This window comes from Apis cerana, linkage group LG6 (genome assembly GCF_029169275.1).
Source record: "Apis cerana isolate GH-2021 linkage group LG6, AcerK_1.0, whole genome shotgun sequence".
Taxonomy (NCBI): Eukaryota; Metazoa; Arthropoda; class Insecta; order Hymenoptera; family Apidae; genus Apis; species Apis cerana.
The window spans coordinates 10192930-10210678 of record NC_083857.1 but is presented as its reverse complement, the minus strand read 5'-3'; the positions used below and the strand labels follow the sequence as shown (position 1 = coordinate 10210678).

Below are 17749 nucleotides of genomic sequence, written 5' to 3'. Positions count from 1 at the left end.
ATTTTTGGGAAAATTGGAGGAATTTGTACGAAAATATTTGTAATTTAATTTTTATAAAATGAAGGAATTTAATATTTTGCGTCATTTTCATTTTTTTTTTTTTTTATATATATATATCTTTTGTTTCATTCTTCAATGGATTTTAAAATTATACTTTTGATATGTTTCGTGAAACATTTGTTTCTTTTTTATTTTTAGAATAGAAATCTTTATTTTTGATCTTGCAGATATGATTAATCGTTAAATTAATCGTGAATTTTATGTTTTTAAAAATAACGCGTACGTAACGTTTACAAAGCGTGTTTAATTAAGTGTTGAGTATTTTTTTTTTCCTCAAGGTAGTATAACTTTCGATTGTGCCCTTGAAAACTTCATCTTTAAGATTTCCCTAATTTATTCAATATTCCGATTTATCTAATATTTAACAACACTTATTTTAAACTAATATTTACACGATAATTCAATTAACAAAATTAACAAAATTTGAGACAGAACCACGAATCTTGCTTATTTAAATTTTTATTCGAAGCAAGACAGATATGAAACATCAATCTGTCATATTTCCATATTCCACAATATACTTTCCCCTCGAACGAATCGGTTTCACAGTTTTCTGCATACAAAACAGCTTCGAGATTCCAGATAAATGGATCAACCTTCCAACAATAGATGTAATCTATTCATAAAAAAAAAATTTCATAAAAATTATACCGATATACTGTACGTTACACAATTCGACTCTAATTACATTCTTACAAATTAGTTTATTATCCGACAGTCAATAAAAATTAGAATCACATTGTTGCCTGTGGAGAACAAAAAATTATTTGCATACATTCATTTCTATTTCTCAATGAAACATTTTGTTAATTTTGTTGATGTTTCTCTTTTGTTCCATCTGCATTACAAATTCTTTTCAATATTCTACATTTGGATTAATTAGAATGTCCATGTTAAAGGAAAGAAAATCTGAAAATTTATATAAATATAAATAATAAGATCTTCTTTAATAAGATAGTGATTAAGAAGATCTTTCTTAATCACTATGAATTACAAAAATTATATTTCTTTTAGATTCTAGAGGCTCGAGAATTGCCGGTGAAGGATGTGACAGGCAGCAGCGATCCCTATGTGAAGGTATACCTTTTGCCAGATCGAAAGAAGAAATACCAAACTAAAGTGCATCGAAAGAATCTGAACCCCGTATTCAACGAAACTTTCATATTCAGGTTAGCACATACGAGTTAGAGACAAATATATTCTAACATTTCTTTTTCAAATTAAACAAAGCACTCTATAAATTTATATATATGTTATTATTTCTGAATTTATGGATTATGAATTTGGAAAATATAAATGGATAGTATATCGCATTTCGATATAAATAAAATTTTATTATTGAATAAATAAGAATTTATGGATGAAGATCTTTTATCTTCTTCTGCATTTAGGTTGTATACAGGATATAACAATTTGTATAAAATTCGTGGAAAAATGTAGAGTATGCAGAGAATTTGTCGAGTGTTTGTATTTTACCAAATTCCATAAATTATCTGCAAACGCTCATGAATATTATTCATGGTGTATATGTATATATGTGTCTTCAAACAATGTTTGTAATTTTATGACGCCTGTTTTATGATGGCGAAACAATTGATATCTGTCACCAGCATGTCGTATGAGGAATTGAAGGAGCAGTATCTTCAATTTTCTGTTTACGACTTTGATCGATTCTCCCGAAACGACTTAATCGGACAAGTGGTGCTCAAAGAATTGCTGGACTGCACCGAACAGGAGATAGAATATACAATGGAAATTCTGTGCGCCATGCAGGTAACGAATATAAACTTTCTATGTAATTCGATGTTCTTTCATTCATATCATTGCGCAAAATTTCTTTATTCCATTTTCAAGTTTCAATTTAAAAATAGTATAATGCAGCAGATAAATCATTGTGAAAATTAGAAAAGTAAAATTGATATTTCAAATCGATTGGCAATTGATATTGTATAATTATATTTGTATTATTTATGTTACATTTATATTCGTATTAATTATAATTGTGTTATAGAAAAATTAAAAAAATTGAATACAAAATATAAAGATACAGTCGTCGCTTTAATTTTTATTTTTGAAAAGTATTTTTAAAGAAACGCAAAATCTGCATTGAATATCAGGGAAAATATCAAGGAGATCATATGTGTCTTTGTGATAGACTTTGGACAATTAAATTTCACTATTTTGATCGACACCTTAGCTTCCTTTAGAAACTGAATCCGTTTCACTTCCTTCCTTTAGGACAAAGTGGACCTAGGAAAATTGATGCTGTCCCTTTGCTATCTGCCAACTGCTGGTCGGCTAACAGTGACTGTAATTAAAGCGAGAAACTTGAAAGCCATGGATATAACAGGATCGTCAGGTAAATTTGCACGAAACTGTTTCGCGTATTCGTCCAACAATAAAATATAATAAAACAAGACGAAAATTTTGAAACAAACAAACGCTGTATCCACAGGCGGCATCCATCATCCATTTAAATTATTTATTTAATCGTGGAATTGTTACTTCAAAATTTCTTGTTCTAAATTTATCCGTTAATAACGAAATGTTGTTTATCCTATGTTCAATTTAATTTGATATATTCGTTAATTACATATTAAATTATAATTCATAATTTTATTATTTAAATAATTAAATAATTCTCTGCTTTAAAGGCTTTGTGTAAATAAATCGTTTTTATAACTGTAACACTACTTTTAAAAAGCTGTGCATCAAAAGGAAAACTCACAGAATATTTCAAATAACCGCTAAAAATTCTTCTCATTTTTATTTTTAAGACACTTTTCAAAATTGAATTTTTGATTCGAAAAGAAATAACGTTTATCTTAAAATTCTAAACATCTCATACAATATACAAAAAAATATCTTCTTCTTTTCTTTAATATTCAAAAGAATACTTTTATCAATTTCAATACTCCAATATTCCAATTCCATTTTCAATATTCCAACTTTTGCCTTCAATATTTCAAAAATATCCGATTTATACTTTCCTTCCAAAAACTATGCGTCTCGCCAATACCATCCATTCTCACTTGTCAAAGAGAAACTTGTATAAACACACAGCACGATCCTTCGATATATCCATCTCTCAATAAACAGAAAAATATCTAAGAAACGTACTTACAGATCCGTACGTGAAAGTGTACCTGCTGTGCCAAGACAGACGGATCAAAAAGAAGAAGACCTCTGTGAAGAAGAACACTCTGTTCCCGGTGTACAACGAGATCCTGGTATTCGACGTGCCCGCGGAGAACATCGAGGACGTCAGCCTCATAGTGAAAGTGATCGATTACGACAGGTACGTGAGCGACAAGATCGAAGAATAATCCAGATCTGTCATTGTTCGATCATCGATCGGCCATGATTTTCCTTCGGTAGGATCGGCTCGAACGAGTTGATGGGTTGCACGGCGATCGGCGCCGATTTCATCGGTATCGGACGCGAACAATGGCTGAAGATGTTGGAAAACCCGAGGAAACCTGTGACGCAATGGTATCCGCTCATGGAAACCATCCCTGGACACATCCCATCCGTGAGTTCGGAACCTCTTCCAGTGAGTTTGAGCTGCTTGAACAGCAGGTAAGTGGATGAGTAGTTTTTTTTTTTTTGAGAGAGATCAGTGAATGTAATATCTTTGATTCAGCATGGAAATTAATATGACTAATAAGAAAATAGAATTTTTATAGAGATTTGGGAGTTTTGATCAAAGATTTTTACTTCATTTTCATTCTCGAAGATACTTTTGGAGAGATAGGAAAGGAAATGTATTTTTTTTTTTTTTTGTATTTCTTCTGTCATTTTATTTGGAAAAACGAATATTTATGGAATTGAAAGAAACGTCGATATGGAACGGAGAAAACTTTTTGCAGATGAAAACAGCACGGTTGGGATAAGTATCGCGAGAAGTCGCAGTTCTTGCCGGATGTCGGCTTGGGCGTTGTTTCCTTCTGTCGTCATTTAATGCACACCGCTTGACTGACTTAAGTACAATTTCTATCTCATCAAAAAAAAAAAAAAAAAGAAAAAAGAAAAAAAAGGAAGACAGTTCGGAAGAAACACACAAAAATCTAAAAATATTTATTAAAAAAGAAAAAAGGAGAATGAAAACAAACAAAAAAAAATTAAAGAAAAAAAACACACTCTGTGCTTTTTGGAGTATATACGTGGCGAGAGCGTGAAATAGTAAACGAGCGAATAGATCGTCGTAGAATGTTTCTAAAAACTTAATACGATTGAAAAAGGGGGATGAAAGAGAAGGTTGCTCAAAACTTTATCTTTGAAAAAGACAAAGAGAGGGAGGGAATAACAAATAAAATATATGCGTATAGATAAATAAAAGAAAACAAAAAAAGAAAAGAAAAATAGAGAGAAAGAGAGAGAAAGAATAAACAAGAGTTAGAGATAACGAAAAAGATAGAAAATAAAAAAGATAGAATAGTTTATTTTTTGAGAACGAATCCAGGCTGGCCCTGTGCATTCAAACGTACACACAAATATGAAATATAGTTTATCAATTATTATATCATACGAGCATACATACATATATATATATATATATTTTATCAACGAGAATAAATAGTTATATTGACTATTACCTAATAGATGGTTGTGAACGAGGTCTCGAATTTTTACAAATCAAAATGGCGGAACACTGTTCGATGGCTTTCGATTTCGGGGATTGAATATCCCTCGCATCCCTTCGAACAATACCAGCACGATGCAGGGATCCGTATAGACACGTTCAAATTTCTACGTACGTATATTGGAAAATAATTGTCTGGCGGAACAGTGAGTCGAAAACTGAAGGAAAAATCTTCATTTCGAAATAAATCAACGAGACGCGGACAAAAGGATCATCGGGCGATCTAATGCGAATACCTATAGAATGCGCGTTTTAAAATTGCTCCACAATCTCGTAATGGTCGTCGTCTATTTTCAAATTTATTTTTATATTACTCTTTTTTAATATATTCTTTGATATAATTAAATTCATCGTGAATTTAAATTCTATATCTCGAGCTCAAATAACTCAATTTTTCTATTTTTATTTTAATAAAATTATCGTTTAATTACTGAAAATAGAGTTTAAAAGTTTTTTTGAAACAACGAGGAACAAATAATTTGAGTTGATCAAAGTGATATAATTTATTGGAATAATCCCCTAATAATAAATGAACGAATAATATAATCGGGTCGTTTATTTTATCACGGCGTATCTTGCCACGAAAACGTGCAGTACGGATATTTATAAAATCGCGCAAGCACTGGTATCAGCATTGCATAAATTTAATTTAACGCGACGTGAAACATATGCGGTTGCCTATTATCCATATACATGTGTAATGTTATTATAGCACAGCTATTAGCTTTCGATACGTGAAATAAATAAATATAGTACATATAACAATAATCGCTTTCAATGGTGGCCACAACCGCGGTTAGATCCAGCCGTGTTAATCAAACACCTCTTTCGTGCTTCCGAAGTTAATTGTTTCTGTCGATCAATTTATGCATGAAATTCGCGAAGGTCGAAACGTTCCAAGGACAATAACCATTTAACCGGATAGATTCTCCTCGACTTAGACTTCGAATAGAGCAATATATTCCTAAACATAAACGTATCCGTGAAAACATCAAAACAACATGAAAACAACAACGTTGTTCCGTGTTGAATCGTGCAACGCGAGCACAACAGGAAGCAAGCGAAAAAATAAAAAAAAAGAAAGAAAGAAAAGAAAAAGAGAGAGAGAGAGAGAAAAGCATGCCAAAAAAGAAAGAAAGAAAAAAAAAGAAAAAAAGTAAAAAAAGTGAAAAAAAAGAATAAGTGATTAGATGTAGAGGAAGACAAGGTTTACTAATTCACGCTCTTACGCCAATTGTTCGCGCAAATGTTCTTATTCAACGCGATAAGTGTTTCGACGTTAAAAACTCGTCGATATGTGGACACCGCTTGTGATAACGCACCCGAAGTACGTGCATTCACGAGAAATTGAGCACAGACGAAAATACATCTACTTATTTATTTATGTCGTATGAAAAAAGTATGAACGTTGGAGATAATTTCTATTATAGCGTTTGTCTACCTCATCATCTATCTCTTTCCCGCGAAAAGGAAGAAAGGATTTCTGAAAAAAGATAGAAGATAACTTTTTAGAAGGTAAGAGTCGATTACTTGACAATTTTGCTTGCTGAAATTTATAAGTTAGTTGGAATTGGAAAAATTTTTACTTTGTTGAGAAAAGTATTATAAAATAAAATTTGTAATAATAACTCGAAGTAACGAGTTGCATTGACTAATTTACAATTATTTCAATAATGGCTTGAAGAAAAATATTATAGAATGATAAAATTGAAAGAAATATTTCGAACGGTGAAACGAACATTTATCCAAGATATATCGATTATTATTATGTAATATGAGTTCGTATGTATATTGAATAAAAATGTGTGCACGTGCGAAGGGTTGCGTCGTACAGAAGAGTGAATCGATACGAACGATGCGGAGTATATATGATATCGCATAATTACGTTCGATTAATAAAAATGTATACCAAAAATAATAATAATAATAATAATAATAATAAACAAAAAAAGTAAAAAAAATAAAAAAAAAGTACTCACGTGTATAATTGTAAAATTCGAGAACGCGTAAAATGGCACCAATAATTGTTTCTAATGATAAGCTTGGTCAATCGTAATGGCTCGTATTTCATATCGATTAACGATCAGTCATGAAAAACTGACTGACGCTGCAATTCTGGATACACATGGGCGTCTTTGGAAAATAGATGGATGAAGGAGAACAATCTATGTAAAATGGAATTGTTGTCCTCAGATACCAAATTCGAATATCTATTACATATCTTCGATTATCATTAATTCTGATATGAATTGTTATTTAGTGTAGAGTATTATTTGACAAAATTTTTCGAAATATTATCCTCGATATCATTTTGTGAATGTCTGAATCTCTAAAGATTGATTATCAAAAATCGAGCGATATTTCTAAAGACACTCTGTGTTTCATGTAGCTGAAATGAATAATAAAATATAAACTTATATAAATATCGAAACATAGATTACTATGATGACCATAAAAAAAAAAAAGTATCCTTCGAATTATTTGAAAAACAAACTATAGCAAATTATAAGTGCGTAGTAGGATATGAAATATGTCAAACCTCAAATAGCATTAGTATCGTAGGCAAAATAGTGCAAAACGTCAAAAGCTTTTTAGTAGTTAATTCTTTGAAATGTATAAATACTCATATACGTATATTTGTATAATCCTCGTACCAATACACGTATCCTGGTCAATTTGGTCATTGGTTGCCCATGATTCTTTCGAGAATCCGATCGAAATCCTTCGAAATTCCAGCGACGCCCATCATTAGTCATGTAAATGACAAAATAAATAAAAAAATTATACGTTCTCTTTTTCGTACGATTCACGAGTATTGTATCATAGACTGAACTTAATTTCGCGACATCGTGATGGTCGCATCATTTTAGAAATGATGTTTGCAATAGAACATATTAGAATGAGCTGAGACTGAAGAAAAAAATGTTTTTCTATGCATGCAAGAGTCAGATGATAGAAGAAATCGATGCTGATGCGCTTGATTTGTCTAGCAAGCTATTGAAAAAGAATGTCTCTAAATTTATATATTATTAGAAAAAGAAATAAAATAAAATAAAATAAACAAAGAAAAGAAGTTAAGTCAGGAAGTAGAAATTACTCTACTGTCCGTGCTATTAGCCAGAACTTCTTTCAATAGCTTTGTGGTAGTATTCTTCGCCAATAAGATGTTCCACATATATATTATATTCGACATTATCGATATTCTTTAATTTCAAATTCTACGTTCGATTTTTCCATTCGATTTTTTTAATTCTCCTATTACATTTGGATTCACACACGAATAAATTTTCTATTAAATTAAAAAAAATTGTACAATTAGAATAAGCTTTCGAGAACGTAATAGGAGAGTAAAAAAATAATCGCAATTATATCCTGATCTCTCTGTCGGCAAGAACTTAAACGAGAAAGAAATTGGATTAAACGTTAATTTTAAGTCGGGAATATCTTTCGGCAGCCACCACTTTGGATACAAACGAGAATTACCTACATTTCGATGTCATCGTCAGTTCTCTTCAATTTGACATTTTTCTATTCATTCCCATGTATTATTAATGTGCGTAGATGTTCGAAGTTAGCGGGTTACTTTTTTTTTAAAGGCGCATCGTTCACTTCGCATCGTTCAATTGGCCATTTGTCAGGCCAGTGAGTTATCTTCGAAGTAATATTCCCACAAATATCGATCGTGGATGAACGATATTTGGATGGAGCGCGCATGCATATCACACGTATAAACGGACGAGCGTTGATTACAAATTATTAGAGATTTTTATTTTTTTTATTTTTTTTTGTTGAGCGAAAGAAAAGCAACCAAAGAGAAACGAAACCTCTGTTTAAAGTCTACTCTGTTCATGAAAGTGATATAAAATAACCGTATATTTAATCGAATATGCAGGCGAGTAAACTTAAGTAACCCGGTACCGCTAGAAGCACGTATTTTCTAACGAGTGTGTATAATCTATACTGTATATTCGGGCACGCAGGTGCCTCTTGCGATTGTGAATGAAATAAATAAATCGGTACCATATAGAACATCTGTTGTTTAACTCTAGAAACCTTCAATTAGAAACTTATTTCCAATCCCTTTCCTTTTATAAAACTTTTATAAAATTTGTGAGCACTTTAATACACTGTATTTTGATATAACATGTAAAGGAGATTTAAGAGTTAAGAAATCCTTTAAAATTTATTTAAAGATCATTATTTGGGATTATTTGAAGATCGAAAGATCAAGATCATTTAGAAATCAAATGTTGATTATCGGTTAATTAAAAATAACGAGTTAAATGAAAAACAGAACTGCAACATCAAATGTACTTTTCATTTATTTGACTACTTATCTTTACAGATTAGTCTACCTTATGCTAAGATACAACTTTCCCATTATGTTACCTCTAATCGAAACGTTACGATAATACTAAGTATAAAATAAGCAATAGAGCTTATATTGGTATGTAGCAACGACTTAAGTACCTCTACTTAATAGTACTTTGTTAAAAGTGCCGGGAATTTAACCTGCGTCGTCCGTGTCTCCGACGAGACTGATCGACGTGCGGTGTCGCAGTTACAATTTTGGCTTTCGATCGGAAATCATATTTAGACAAGCATCGAGATTTCATTTAAAACGTTAATTAACTTTGCAGTCATTTGTTCGTCGATCGAACATCGATCCATGTTTGTTTCTTTTCCTTTTTCTTTTTCTTTTTCTTTTTTGTCTTTTTTTTTCTTTTTTCTTTTTTTCTTCGCTTCATTTCTCAGGCGTTCTACACATCTAAATCGCGTCGTTAATTGTGAAAAAGTTAGGCCATATTACATATATTTCTTCCTCGTGTCCCAATTACGTTTTTTTCTTTTTCTAATCCGCTTTTTCTCCTCCCCATTTCAGTGCGCAGTAAAATCGAAAATTCTCATTGTTTCATTGATTCGAATACGCGGTTTCTAAATAGTAGCTTGAAATTACGATCAACAATGACATGGCGTAACATGGTGGTGAAATATACATTATGTATACATAGAAAACAATATGCCGCGGAACGATGTTCAGTCTTTGAAGAAATGTAACTGCAGCGATTAAATTGATCTGTGTTTTGTGTTTTTTTATGTATGTATATGTATGTATGTGTGTGCGCGTGTATGTACGTGTGTTTGTACGTGTGAAACCGGATGGGCTTAAGCTTAATCCAGAGCGGATGGCTCGTGTAGCATTACAAATGCTGTACAATTATTTAAATCGTATCGCTTACCATAAGAAACGGATTCACGATTATAAAACGCTATTTTGACGCAGATGAAACTCGATGATTTCGTTCAAACAATCGCAGCTCTACATGATTTCTCTACATTAGTTCTTATTATTCTCTGTGTGTATGTGTTTCTTCGTGTTCATCGTCGTTTTTCTTTATCTCTGTTTTATTATTATTTCTTCTCTCTCTCTCTCTCTCTCTCTCTCTTTCTCTCTTTCTTTCTTTCTATCTCTCTCTCTCTCCCTCTCTTTCGCTCTCTACAATCTCGCATATATTGACTTTTATCGATTGATTGGAAAATTATCTCGCGTGCAAGAAGAAGCTCGCGACGATGAGGAAATTTTCTTTTTTAAACGCGAACGATATTCACGATGAGATTTCGAATTTACAATCGATCGATTCTCGTCACGATCTATCATCCACCGAATCATCGATCTCGAATCATCGATCGTACGTCATCGTCGCGATTTTCTTCTTCAGTTCGCGGCGCAGTTAAATACTGAACAGGTTACGATTCTAACGACTAAGCGTCCGAGTAAGTGTTATACCGCGACATTTATGCGCTTTCCTCTCTCATCCGCCCATGATTACGCTTAAAAAAACGTAAAACGTTTGATTTGAAATCTGTATGCAAGGGCAGTTCCACATCTACACGAATCCCCTTTTACGTTTCTGCCTATCTATTTCGTTTATCTCGTTTTTTCCCCCTCTTTCTTTCTTTTTTTTTAATCTGTTTTTTGTGTGTGCTTGTTTTTCTTTTTTTTTTTTTTTTAACACAGTGCATACGGTTCGCAATTACCTCGCGCTTTCTTATGATTCACGGATGGAGAACATCGTGCTTTCTCTTTTTCTTCTTTTTTCTTTTTTTTTTTTTTTTTATTTTTTGGCTAGACACGAAAATCATCGACACGAACCCTAACTCGTTTTGCAATTGTACGAATCTCTGTTTCTTTGTTTATTTATTTTTTTTCTTCATTTTCTCACTTCTTTTTTTTTCTTTCTTCTTCCTCGTGTTCTTCTTATTTAACGTGTCGTTTCACATGTTGAGCGATTAGTTTATTATATTATTCATTAATAAGTACACGTGCCAAAATGCACTCACTTATGCGTGCGATGTCGAGAGCACTAATCAATTATATGTATAGACCTCGTAATCATAGTAATGATAATTAATAATAATAATCATATGAATTAATAATGAGAATAAAATGTAGTTGTAATAATAATTATATAGGCAAACCTTTGTTGTAGCGTTGTACTTAGCGTTATTTAAAATAGTAGCGTTACTCTTATGTGTACCGAGTACGGACAGAAAATTGATTTTTTTTTTGTTTTGTTTGTTAACTTCCTTTATATATATATATATATATATTTTTTATATGTATTATATATATATAGTAATATGGAGGGAATTTACTAACAACTTGCTCGAAAAGTGCAGCATTCTCACGAACCTATAAACAAATATAAAAAATCTCCTCTTTTTAAAATCTTTTTGTTCTCTTTTTTTTTCTTTTTTTTTTTCTTTTTCTCGCCCCCTTTTTCTCTTTATTTCGTCTTTCCTCTTTCGTACGTCGTGATACATTTCAACCAAGATTACTCTTCTGCTTTGATGTTTATTCTTATGCGTTAGAGATGTTAATTTTTCACATTTGAATCGCGAGTCGATCGAAAGATCCAAAATATTCGTTCGAATCTTCCGCTTCTTCTCGTGCTTTTTAAAAAAGACTCAAATTTGAAAAAAGAACATCGTATATAAAAGCAGAATACGGTCGAAATGTCACAATGTAAATATGCCGCGCTTCTCACTTTTTGTTTTCTCTTTTTTTTTTTTTTTTTTTATTATTAATCTTTTCATCTATCCCTTTTCCTTTTCCTAACTCCATCGTAATGAAAATAAGGTGTCGATAATACTCGGACTGTACATTAAGTACAATGTGTGAACAGACTGCACACGTCACAAGCTATTTCCACGCGTGCGCGAAAAATTAATATTATCCAAAGCACCAGGCACAATCCTCTTCCTCATACACGCACTCATACATACACATGTAGCAAACGCATGCACATTGATTCTTCTCGCTTCTCTCTCTCTCTCTCTCTCTCTCTCTCTCTCTTTCTCTCGCACTTTCACACTTTTCATCCCTTTCCTTCCTCTTATCCTCCATTTCTGTTCGCCTCGCTGGCAGATTTTCCTCCCCCTTTGACATACGAACGAAACGACACGAACAACCATGCAATAAGCACGCTCATAACGAATAGTAGCGATATAATACCATTGTTTTTTAACACGTTGTTGCACACGTAACATTGTCCTATGCGTGTATAAATTGTTACGATTAACGAGACCGATGGCGAGCCACGGCGTGCACGATACAAGAGCCGACACTAAACAACGTTTATAATAAATCCCTTATTACAACGTTATACATCGCGACACATCTTTTTCTTTTTCTCTCCTCCTTTGTTTGTTTGTTTGTTTGTTTGTTTCGCAAGCTCAAGAGTGATTGATCGCTAGAACGACGGCATCATGCACTTATACTTTACACCTACCACGTAGACAGTATCATGTAACATGATTTCTTTTTTTTTCTTTTTCCTTTTTTTCTTTTTTTTCATTTTAAGTGTTAATCAATGACATCTAAGGAATTCGGGATTTCGTCGATAATCAGCCACGTTCTATTCGCCACGATTCTTGACTAGAAGCATCCTGAGACGTGTTCTTTTTTTATCGCGTAACGCAGAAAACTTCTCTATTTCTATTAATTCCTTTTTTGATTATTGTTGATTATTAAGTACGTTCCCGGACAAAATGGCAGAAATTGGTTAAAAAATTAAGTATCGAACTCGCGAAATACGTCACGTGGCTGGATTATCGACGTAACCGCAAAAACTCTCGCTCCCAATTATTCTCATTTACACAGCTCGCCCCCTCATTTACACGCCTCCCCCTCACCTATTTCCTTCTCGTCTCCCTTGCCATTCAATATTTCGCTCACCAAGACCAATCTGATCGAGAAATCGCCGCGTCGCCGAACGAATTTTTTACCGAAGGCAAACACATCGAGATCACAACAGATCTAACAAGCGTGCGCGAGAAAAGAACGACTCATCGTCGATTCGCTTCACTTGAAACGATACGCTGGCATACGACGTTGGCGTCGATCGAATAACAACATCTCGATATCGCAATTGAAAGCTGTGCACACGCGCGTTTCTCTTTAATCCCGATATATAGCGATATATACCGGTGTTATTTCAAAAAAAAAATGAAAAGAAAGAGTGACTAGCATTCGTGATACAGCGACGAGAGTCTCATGGATCGCTATTTCTCGAACAAACCTTCCTACATTTCTTCCTTCCCGTTTCTTCTTCTTTTATCTCGATGATTTGACTTTGATCTTTCACTTGCATCGATACGACTCCTTCTTCGTTTCTCGTTCGTCAATCCTCATGATTTTTTTCCCTCGAAAAACGAACTGTTCCACCTTCATTCGAATCACATCATACAGCGGGCGACACGCTCACACACGACGATACGTCAATCCCAATGAATTCTGGGCAAATCCACGTGATTCAGACTCGCTCGTTTTTTTTTTTAATTCTTTTTTTTCTTTTTTAAAGCCTATTTAATAACTCTTTCGATTCTCTGCTGATTAATTATACATCGCGTGCGAAAATACCAAGAAATATCCTCGCAAAAAGTTAAGCTGGACGGCTTTGATCAAAAATTAGGATCTCTTTCGAAGGACGTGATTATCGGGGAATAGCAAGTGTTGCGGGATGATGATCGAGTGTATGTATGATCATCGGTGATTGATAATATATAATAGTGTGACGTTTCCTTCGGGATACGATTCAGCGTACACGCGGCGAAAAAAAAAAAGCGTCGATCCCCCTTTGCGACAATAATGCCTTTTTTTTTTTTCCTTTGTGCAAACGTGTACTCCTTGTTCGAGTGTACGTGAATTATTAATACTTCGTGGAGAAAAATTTGTGTATATATATTGTGGATATCCGTGTGAGTGTGTACGTGTGTGTCGTTTACGTTCTTACATCTCAGTAAAACCGAAATTTATTAAAGTGTGCTTAGCCAAAAAGTGTCTCATTTATCACGAGCAGCAATTACGACGTTATTAGCGCGGAAATTCTCTCTTTCTCTCCCCCCTCTCTCTCTCTCTCTTCCTCTCTCTCTCTCTCTCTCTTTCTCTCTCTTTTTCTCTCTCTCTCTCATCTGTCGCTCATTCGCTCGACACCCTAGCACGGAATTACGCGTGCATGTATAGATATTTTATATATATATATAATATATTATATATTATATATATAATATATTCTTTTTTGTTTCTGTATATGTATATTTATACGTCGTAGAGATAATTTCGTATTTACACACGGGACGTTGCTAGCGCTAGACACGAGTCACCGGGCCCCGGTACAAACCACACGCGTGAATTTCCTCGGTGGAGGAAATTTAAACATGGCCACGGCATACCACGCAGAGAGATTGTTCGCGATTTTGTTCGTCGCGAGCCCGATTTGATCGCTTTCGAGGATATTCTGATCACGGTTAGAAGAGTTCGCTCGTTCCTCGAACGGGGCGAGTCGAGGAGAATCGGTCTTCGAGTATTCTCTCAAGCGATACAGATAGATTCGAATTGTGTTCGTAATTGACTAGCGGTTCGAGAGAGAGATAGAGAGAGAGAGAGATGGAGAATGATTACACTTCGTTTTTAATTAGTTTTTGTGAATTTTCTGTTCTCTTTTATTTTTTATTTAATTCTTTCTTCTTTCTCTCTCTCGGTTATTTCGCATGGCTAGAAAGCTCGAGCATCGGAATCGAGAATCGCGCTCAGTCAAACGAGCGGGCCCCGAGCTTGGCCAGTTCCCCCGAAACTTCGTGCGCCTGCATCGCGCGGAAGCACTCGAATATTCTCTCCCAGAAGAGTCGCGAAGAAAGCGAATTATTAATTATTATTATTATTTTTATTTTTTTCTTTTTTTCCCCCGTCCCGTTTATTGCTAAAACGCTGAATATTTAATACATCTGAGTGAGTATACCTGCTGCACGGCGACTACTGTTCTCTGCGCCCACTACTCGATTCTTATTAAACGATTACGAAAGCGTCGTTGCTCGTTGCTCCTATCTGTAAACACTCCTCGTGAGTTCATCATCGCTTCTCATTCGAAAAACTAACGACCAAACGCTTCGTCCAATCCTCTGCTGTTTATTGCACGGCGCGTTTTTCTTCGACACGTCACGATCGAATCGTTGATCTGTTTGAATGGTATTGTACACGCGATCGGATGTTGCGAGACCTGACTTTTAAATGGATGTTACCGTTACGACCCGTCCACCGAGACCGAGAGAAATCTGTCGATGTTGGGCAAGGAAGACGAACGACAGATGAACCGCGTTCGTGCCTCGTTCGACTTTGCTAGACGTACGCGAAGCAGTCTCAGTAGCGTTGCTGGAATTCGTGGTGCCATCTGTTGAAATCGATATGGAAGATCACGATCGATCCATTTGCCAAGCCAGCCAACAGAAATCTGCAACAAGATGTTAAACGTTAGTATCAAACGAATTGTGATCAACGAATAATAGTATTTGTTTTTATCAACTCTTGAACGGAAAAGAAGATGCGAACAAACTTTTGAAATAACTTTTTTGATTTATGATAATTTTTTTTTTCTTTTTGAATGAATGAAAGACGAAGCAGGTGTTTAATCACTCTTACTTCTGATCATGCGAAAGTGCCAGAGAACGGACACTGCTTTCGCAGGCTGGGAACGCATAGAGGAGAGCGAGATTGAACGTCCTCCAAACTTCCACGATTCGTTTATCACCACCTGTCATTAAGTACTCGCCGTCTCTGCTTAGAAGTAGACACTGAAAAAAATGAAAACGTAAAATAATTAATATTTGTTTGAATTTAAAATATATACGTATATATTTATCTTCATATGATATTATAGGAATTTACTTGAAGATTATCGTTATGAGACTCGTGGCGAAGCCGTTTCCCATTTATGGTGAACGCTGCTATGTGTCCACGTTCGTAATTCACAACGATAACACCTTCCCGTGACATGGCGATATTTTCTGGCGAAGAAAATCCATTTGGTGCTTCCAGCGATCTCAGAAGATCGCCAAAGGTCGTGTGTACAAGAACTGGTCCATCTGGAAAGAAAATGTAGGATGAAATTAATAATCTAAAATATTTCTATTATTGTTAAATTGAAGAATCGTAATTACAATAAGATCCAGAAACGACCAAGCCCAGTTCAGCGGAAATAACGACTGCAGTTACAGGTTGCTCGTGTCCTGTAAGGGTCGCTCTAGGCGCTGGTGCCTCACCCTCGCCGACGATCGTCTGCGTTCTGGCATTCCAGTGCCACAACAGAACAGTGCAATCGGCACTTCCCGATGCTATGTAACAATCAGACGTGATGTTGCATTCGCTGCGTGACAAACACGTGACAACTCCATAATGGCCGAACACTATTTGTACAATTTTTGCTGAAAAAGAGAGATGATCTTCCTGTTAAATTTCTTCGTAATTTTTATCTTTCGTGAATCTACGAATCTGATTACCAGTTTCGGTAGAGAATACACGGAAGCTGTTGTCCCAGAAACCACAAGCAACCAAGAATCTGCTGTCCACAGTGGTGACGAAGCAATTACTTCGTATCTTAAGCTTCTGACTGAAATTGTCACCCAAGTGGCGACGCAGGGTGGGATTCGAACTGTTCGCTGCTTGAGCTGTAACAACAATTAACGACGATCATCTTGTGACAAACAATTTCTCACAAAAAGAAACTATTCCACTATTCTTCGTTTTACTTACATAGAACTGGATCCATGGACAATGGTTGATTAGCAGCTTGCGCTTGCGGAGTATCCGCGTAACTCGGCGATTGTACAGATGCTAGACAAGTATATATCTTCGTGTTAATCGATCAGATTTATTTTCGAACGAGAATAAAATTAAGATAAATACCCGCGTAATTCGTGTTCCATCTGTTGACAGCGAATTGCTGTCCAGTAGTGACTGTAACGACGGATGGTAAGGGTAGTTGAGGATAAGTGTTTGCCGATATATGACAAATCGGCGAGTTGGATGGGAACTTGATGGTCATGCAGATGTCGTCTGGGATACTCGAAAACATCATCGGCGACTGCAAAACGGGTGGCAACGTCTTGTCAAACTTTGGGGTAATCTTCTCGTTCGGAATAGATTGAACAGAAAGAAAAGCGTGCATTGTATTTCTCTGTAGGTAAATATTAAGGTAACTCGTTCGATGATTTGAGGATGTCTTGGTTAGAAATGTAAAGAAGGATGGAATTTAATTATTCTGTTTAGTATAGCGTTTGCTTTTTTTCAAAGCAAATCACTGTTCGTAAACCCGAAAAGCTCCGTAACGTGAAAGATAAATTTAAAGATATACATTAAAAGATAAATTAATACATATATATATATAATTAATAATTCTAAATATTAAACAATCGTATTTTAAAGACATTGAGAAAAAAGATTATTCCTTTTCTCTTAACATTCTTAAATTTCTAGATCGATGAATCGTTTTTTAGTAAAAGCCATGAGTTTAATTGACACATAATGATGAAACAAAGCGTGTCTAAATTTGTTTAAACTAATAAAAATAACATTAAAATATGATAGATGATTATGAAATATATTTCAAATGAAAAGTATGCTTCGATGCAAAGTTATTTAATAAAAAAATAAAAATTAGAAGATAATGATTTATATATAAAGATTAGTATGACGTGATATATAAAATTAAT

The 17749-nt window shown here is 34.4% G+C and overlaps 2 protein-coding genes across 26 annotated transcripts in view; one reads left to right on the top strand and one right to left on the bottom strand.

Annotated features, from left to right (window-relative positions):
• Positions 1 to 8731, top strand: part of LOC107993833 (synaptotagmin-10) — a 55506-nt gene extending 46775 nt beyond the window's left edge. For 2 of the 3 annotated variants that reach the window (XM_017050455.3, XM_062076322.1), the window contains exons 5-10: positions 1075 to 1229; positions 1671 to 1833; positions 2299 to 2419; positions 3187 to 3358; positions 3439 to 3639; positions 3930 to 8731. In XM_017050455.3, the coding sequence (XP_016905944.1) occupies positions 1075 to 1229; positions 1671 to 1833; positions 2299 to 2419; positions 3187 to 3358; positions 3439 to 3639; positions 3930 to 3933 (816 nt within the window). In that variant the 3' untranslated portion in view covers positions 3934 to 8731. Of the gene's footprint in view, positions 1 to 1074; positions 1230 to 1670; positions 1834 to 2298; positions 2420 to 3186; positions 3359 to 3438; positions 3644 to 3929 lie in introns of those variants that run through there. The other variant, XM_017050456.3, reaches the window with a different exon arrangement.
• A 275-nt stretch (positions 8732 to 9006) lies between these two features.
• Positions 9007 to 17749, bottom strand: part of LOC107993727 (neurobeachin) — a 429179-nt gene continuing 420436 nt past the window's right edge. For 15 of the 23 annotated variants that reach the window (XM_062076304.1, XM_062076305.1, XM_062076310.1 and 12 more), the window contains 7 exons: positions 16944 to 17163; positions 16791 to 16871; positions 16538 to 16705; positions 16199 to 16462; positions 15927 to 16123; positions 15681 to 15832; positions 9007 to 15492 (listed from right to left, as the gene is read on the bottom strand). In XM_062076304.1, coding sequence (XP_061932288.1) covers positions 15402 to 15492; positions 15681 to 15832; positions 15927 to 16123; positions 16199 to 16462; positions 16538 to 16705; positions 16791 to 16871; positions 16944 to 17163 — 1173 coding nt within the window. In that variant the 3' untranslated portion in view covers positions 9007 to 15401. The remainder of the gene's footprint in view (positions 15493 to 15680; positions 15833 to 15926; positions 16124 to 16198; positions 16463 to 16537; positions 16706 to 16790; positions 16872 to 16943; positions 17164 to 17749) is intronic. The other 8 variants (XM_062076307.1, XM_017050315.3, XM_017050305.3 and 5 more) reach the window with 1 other exon arrangement.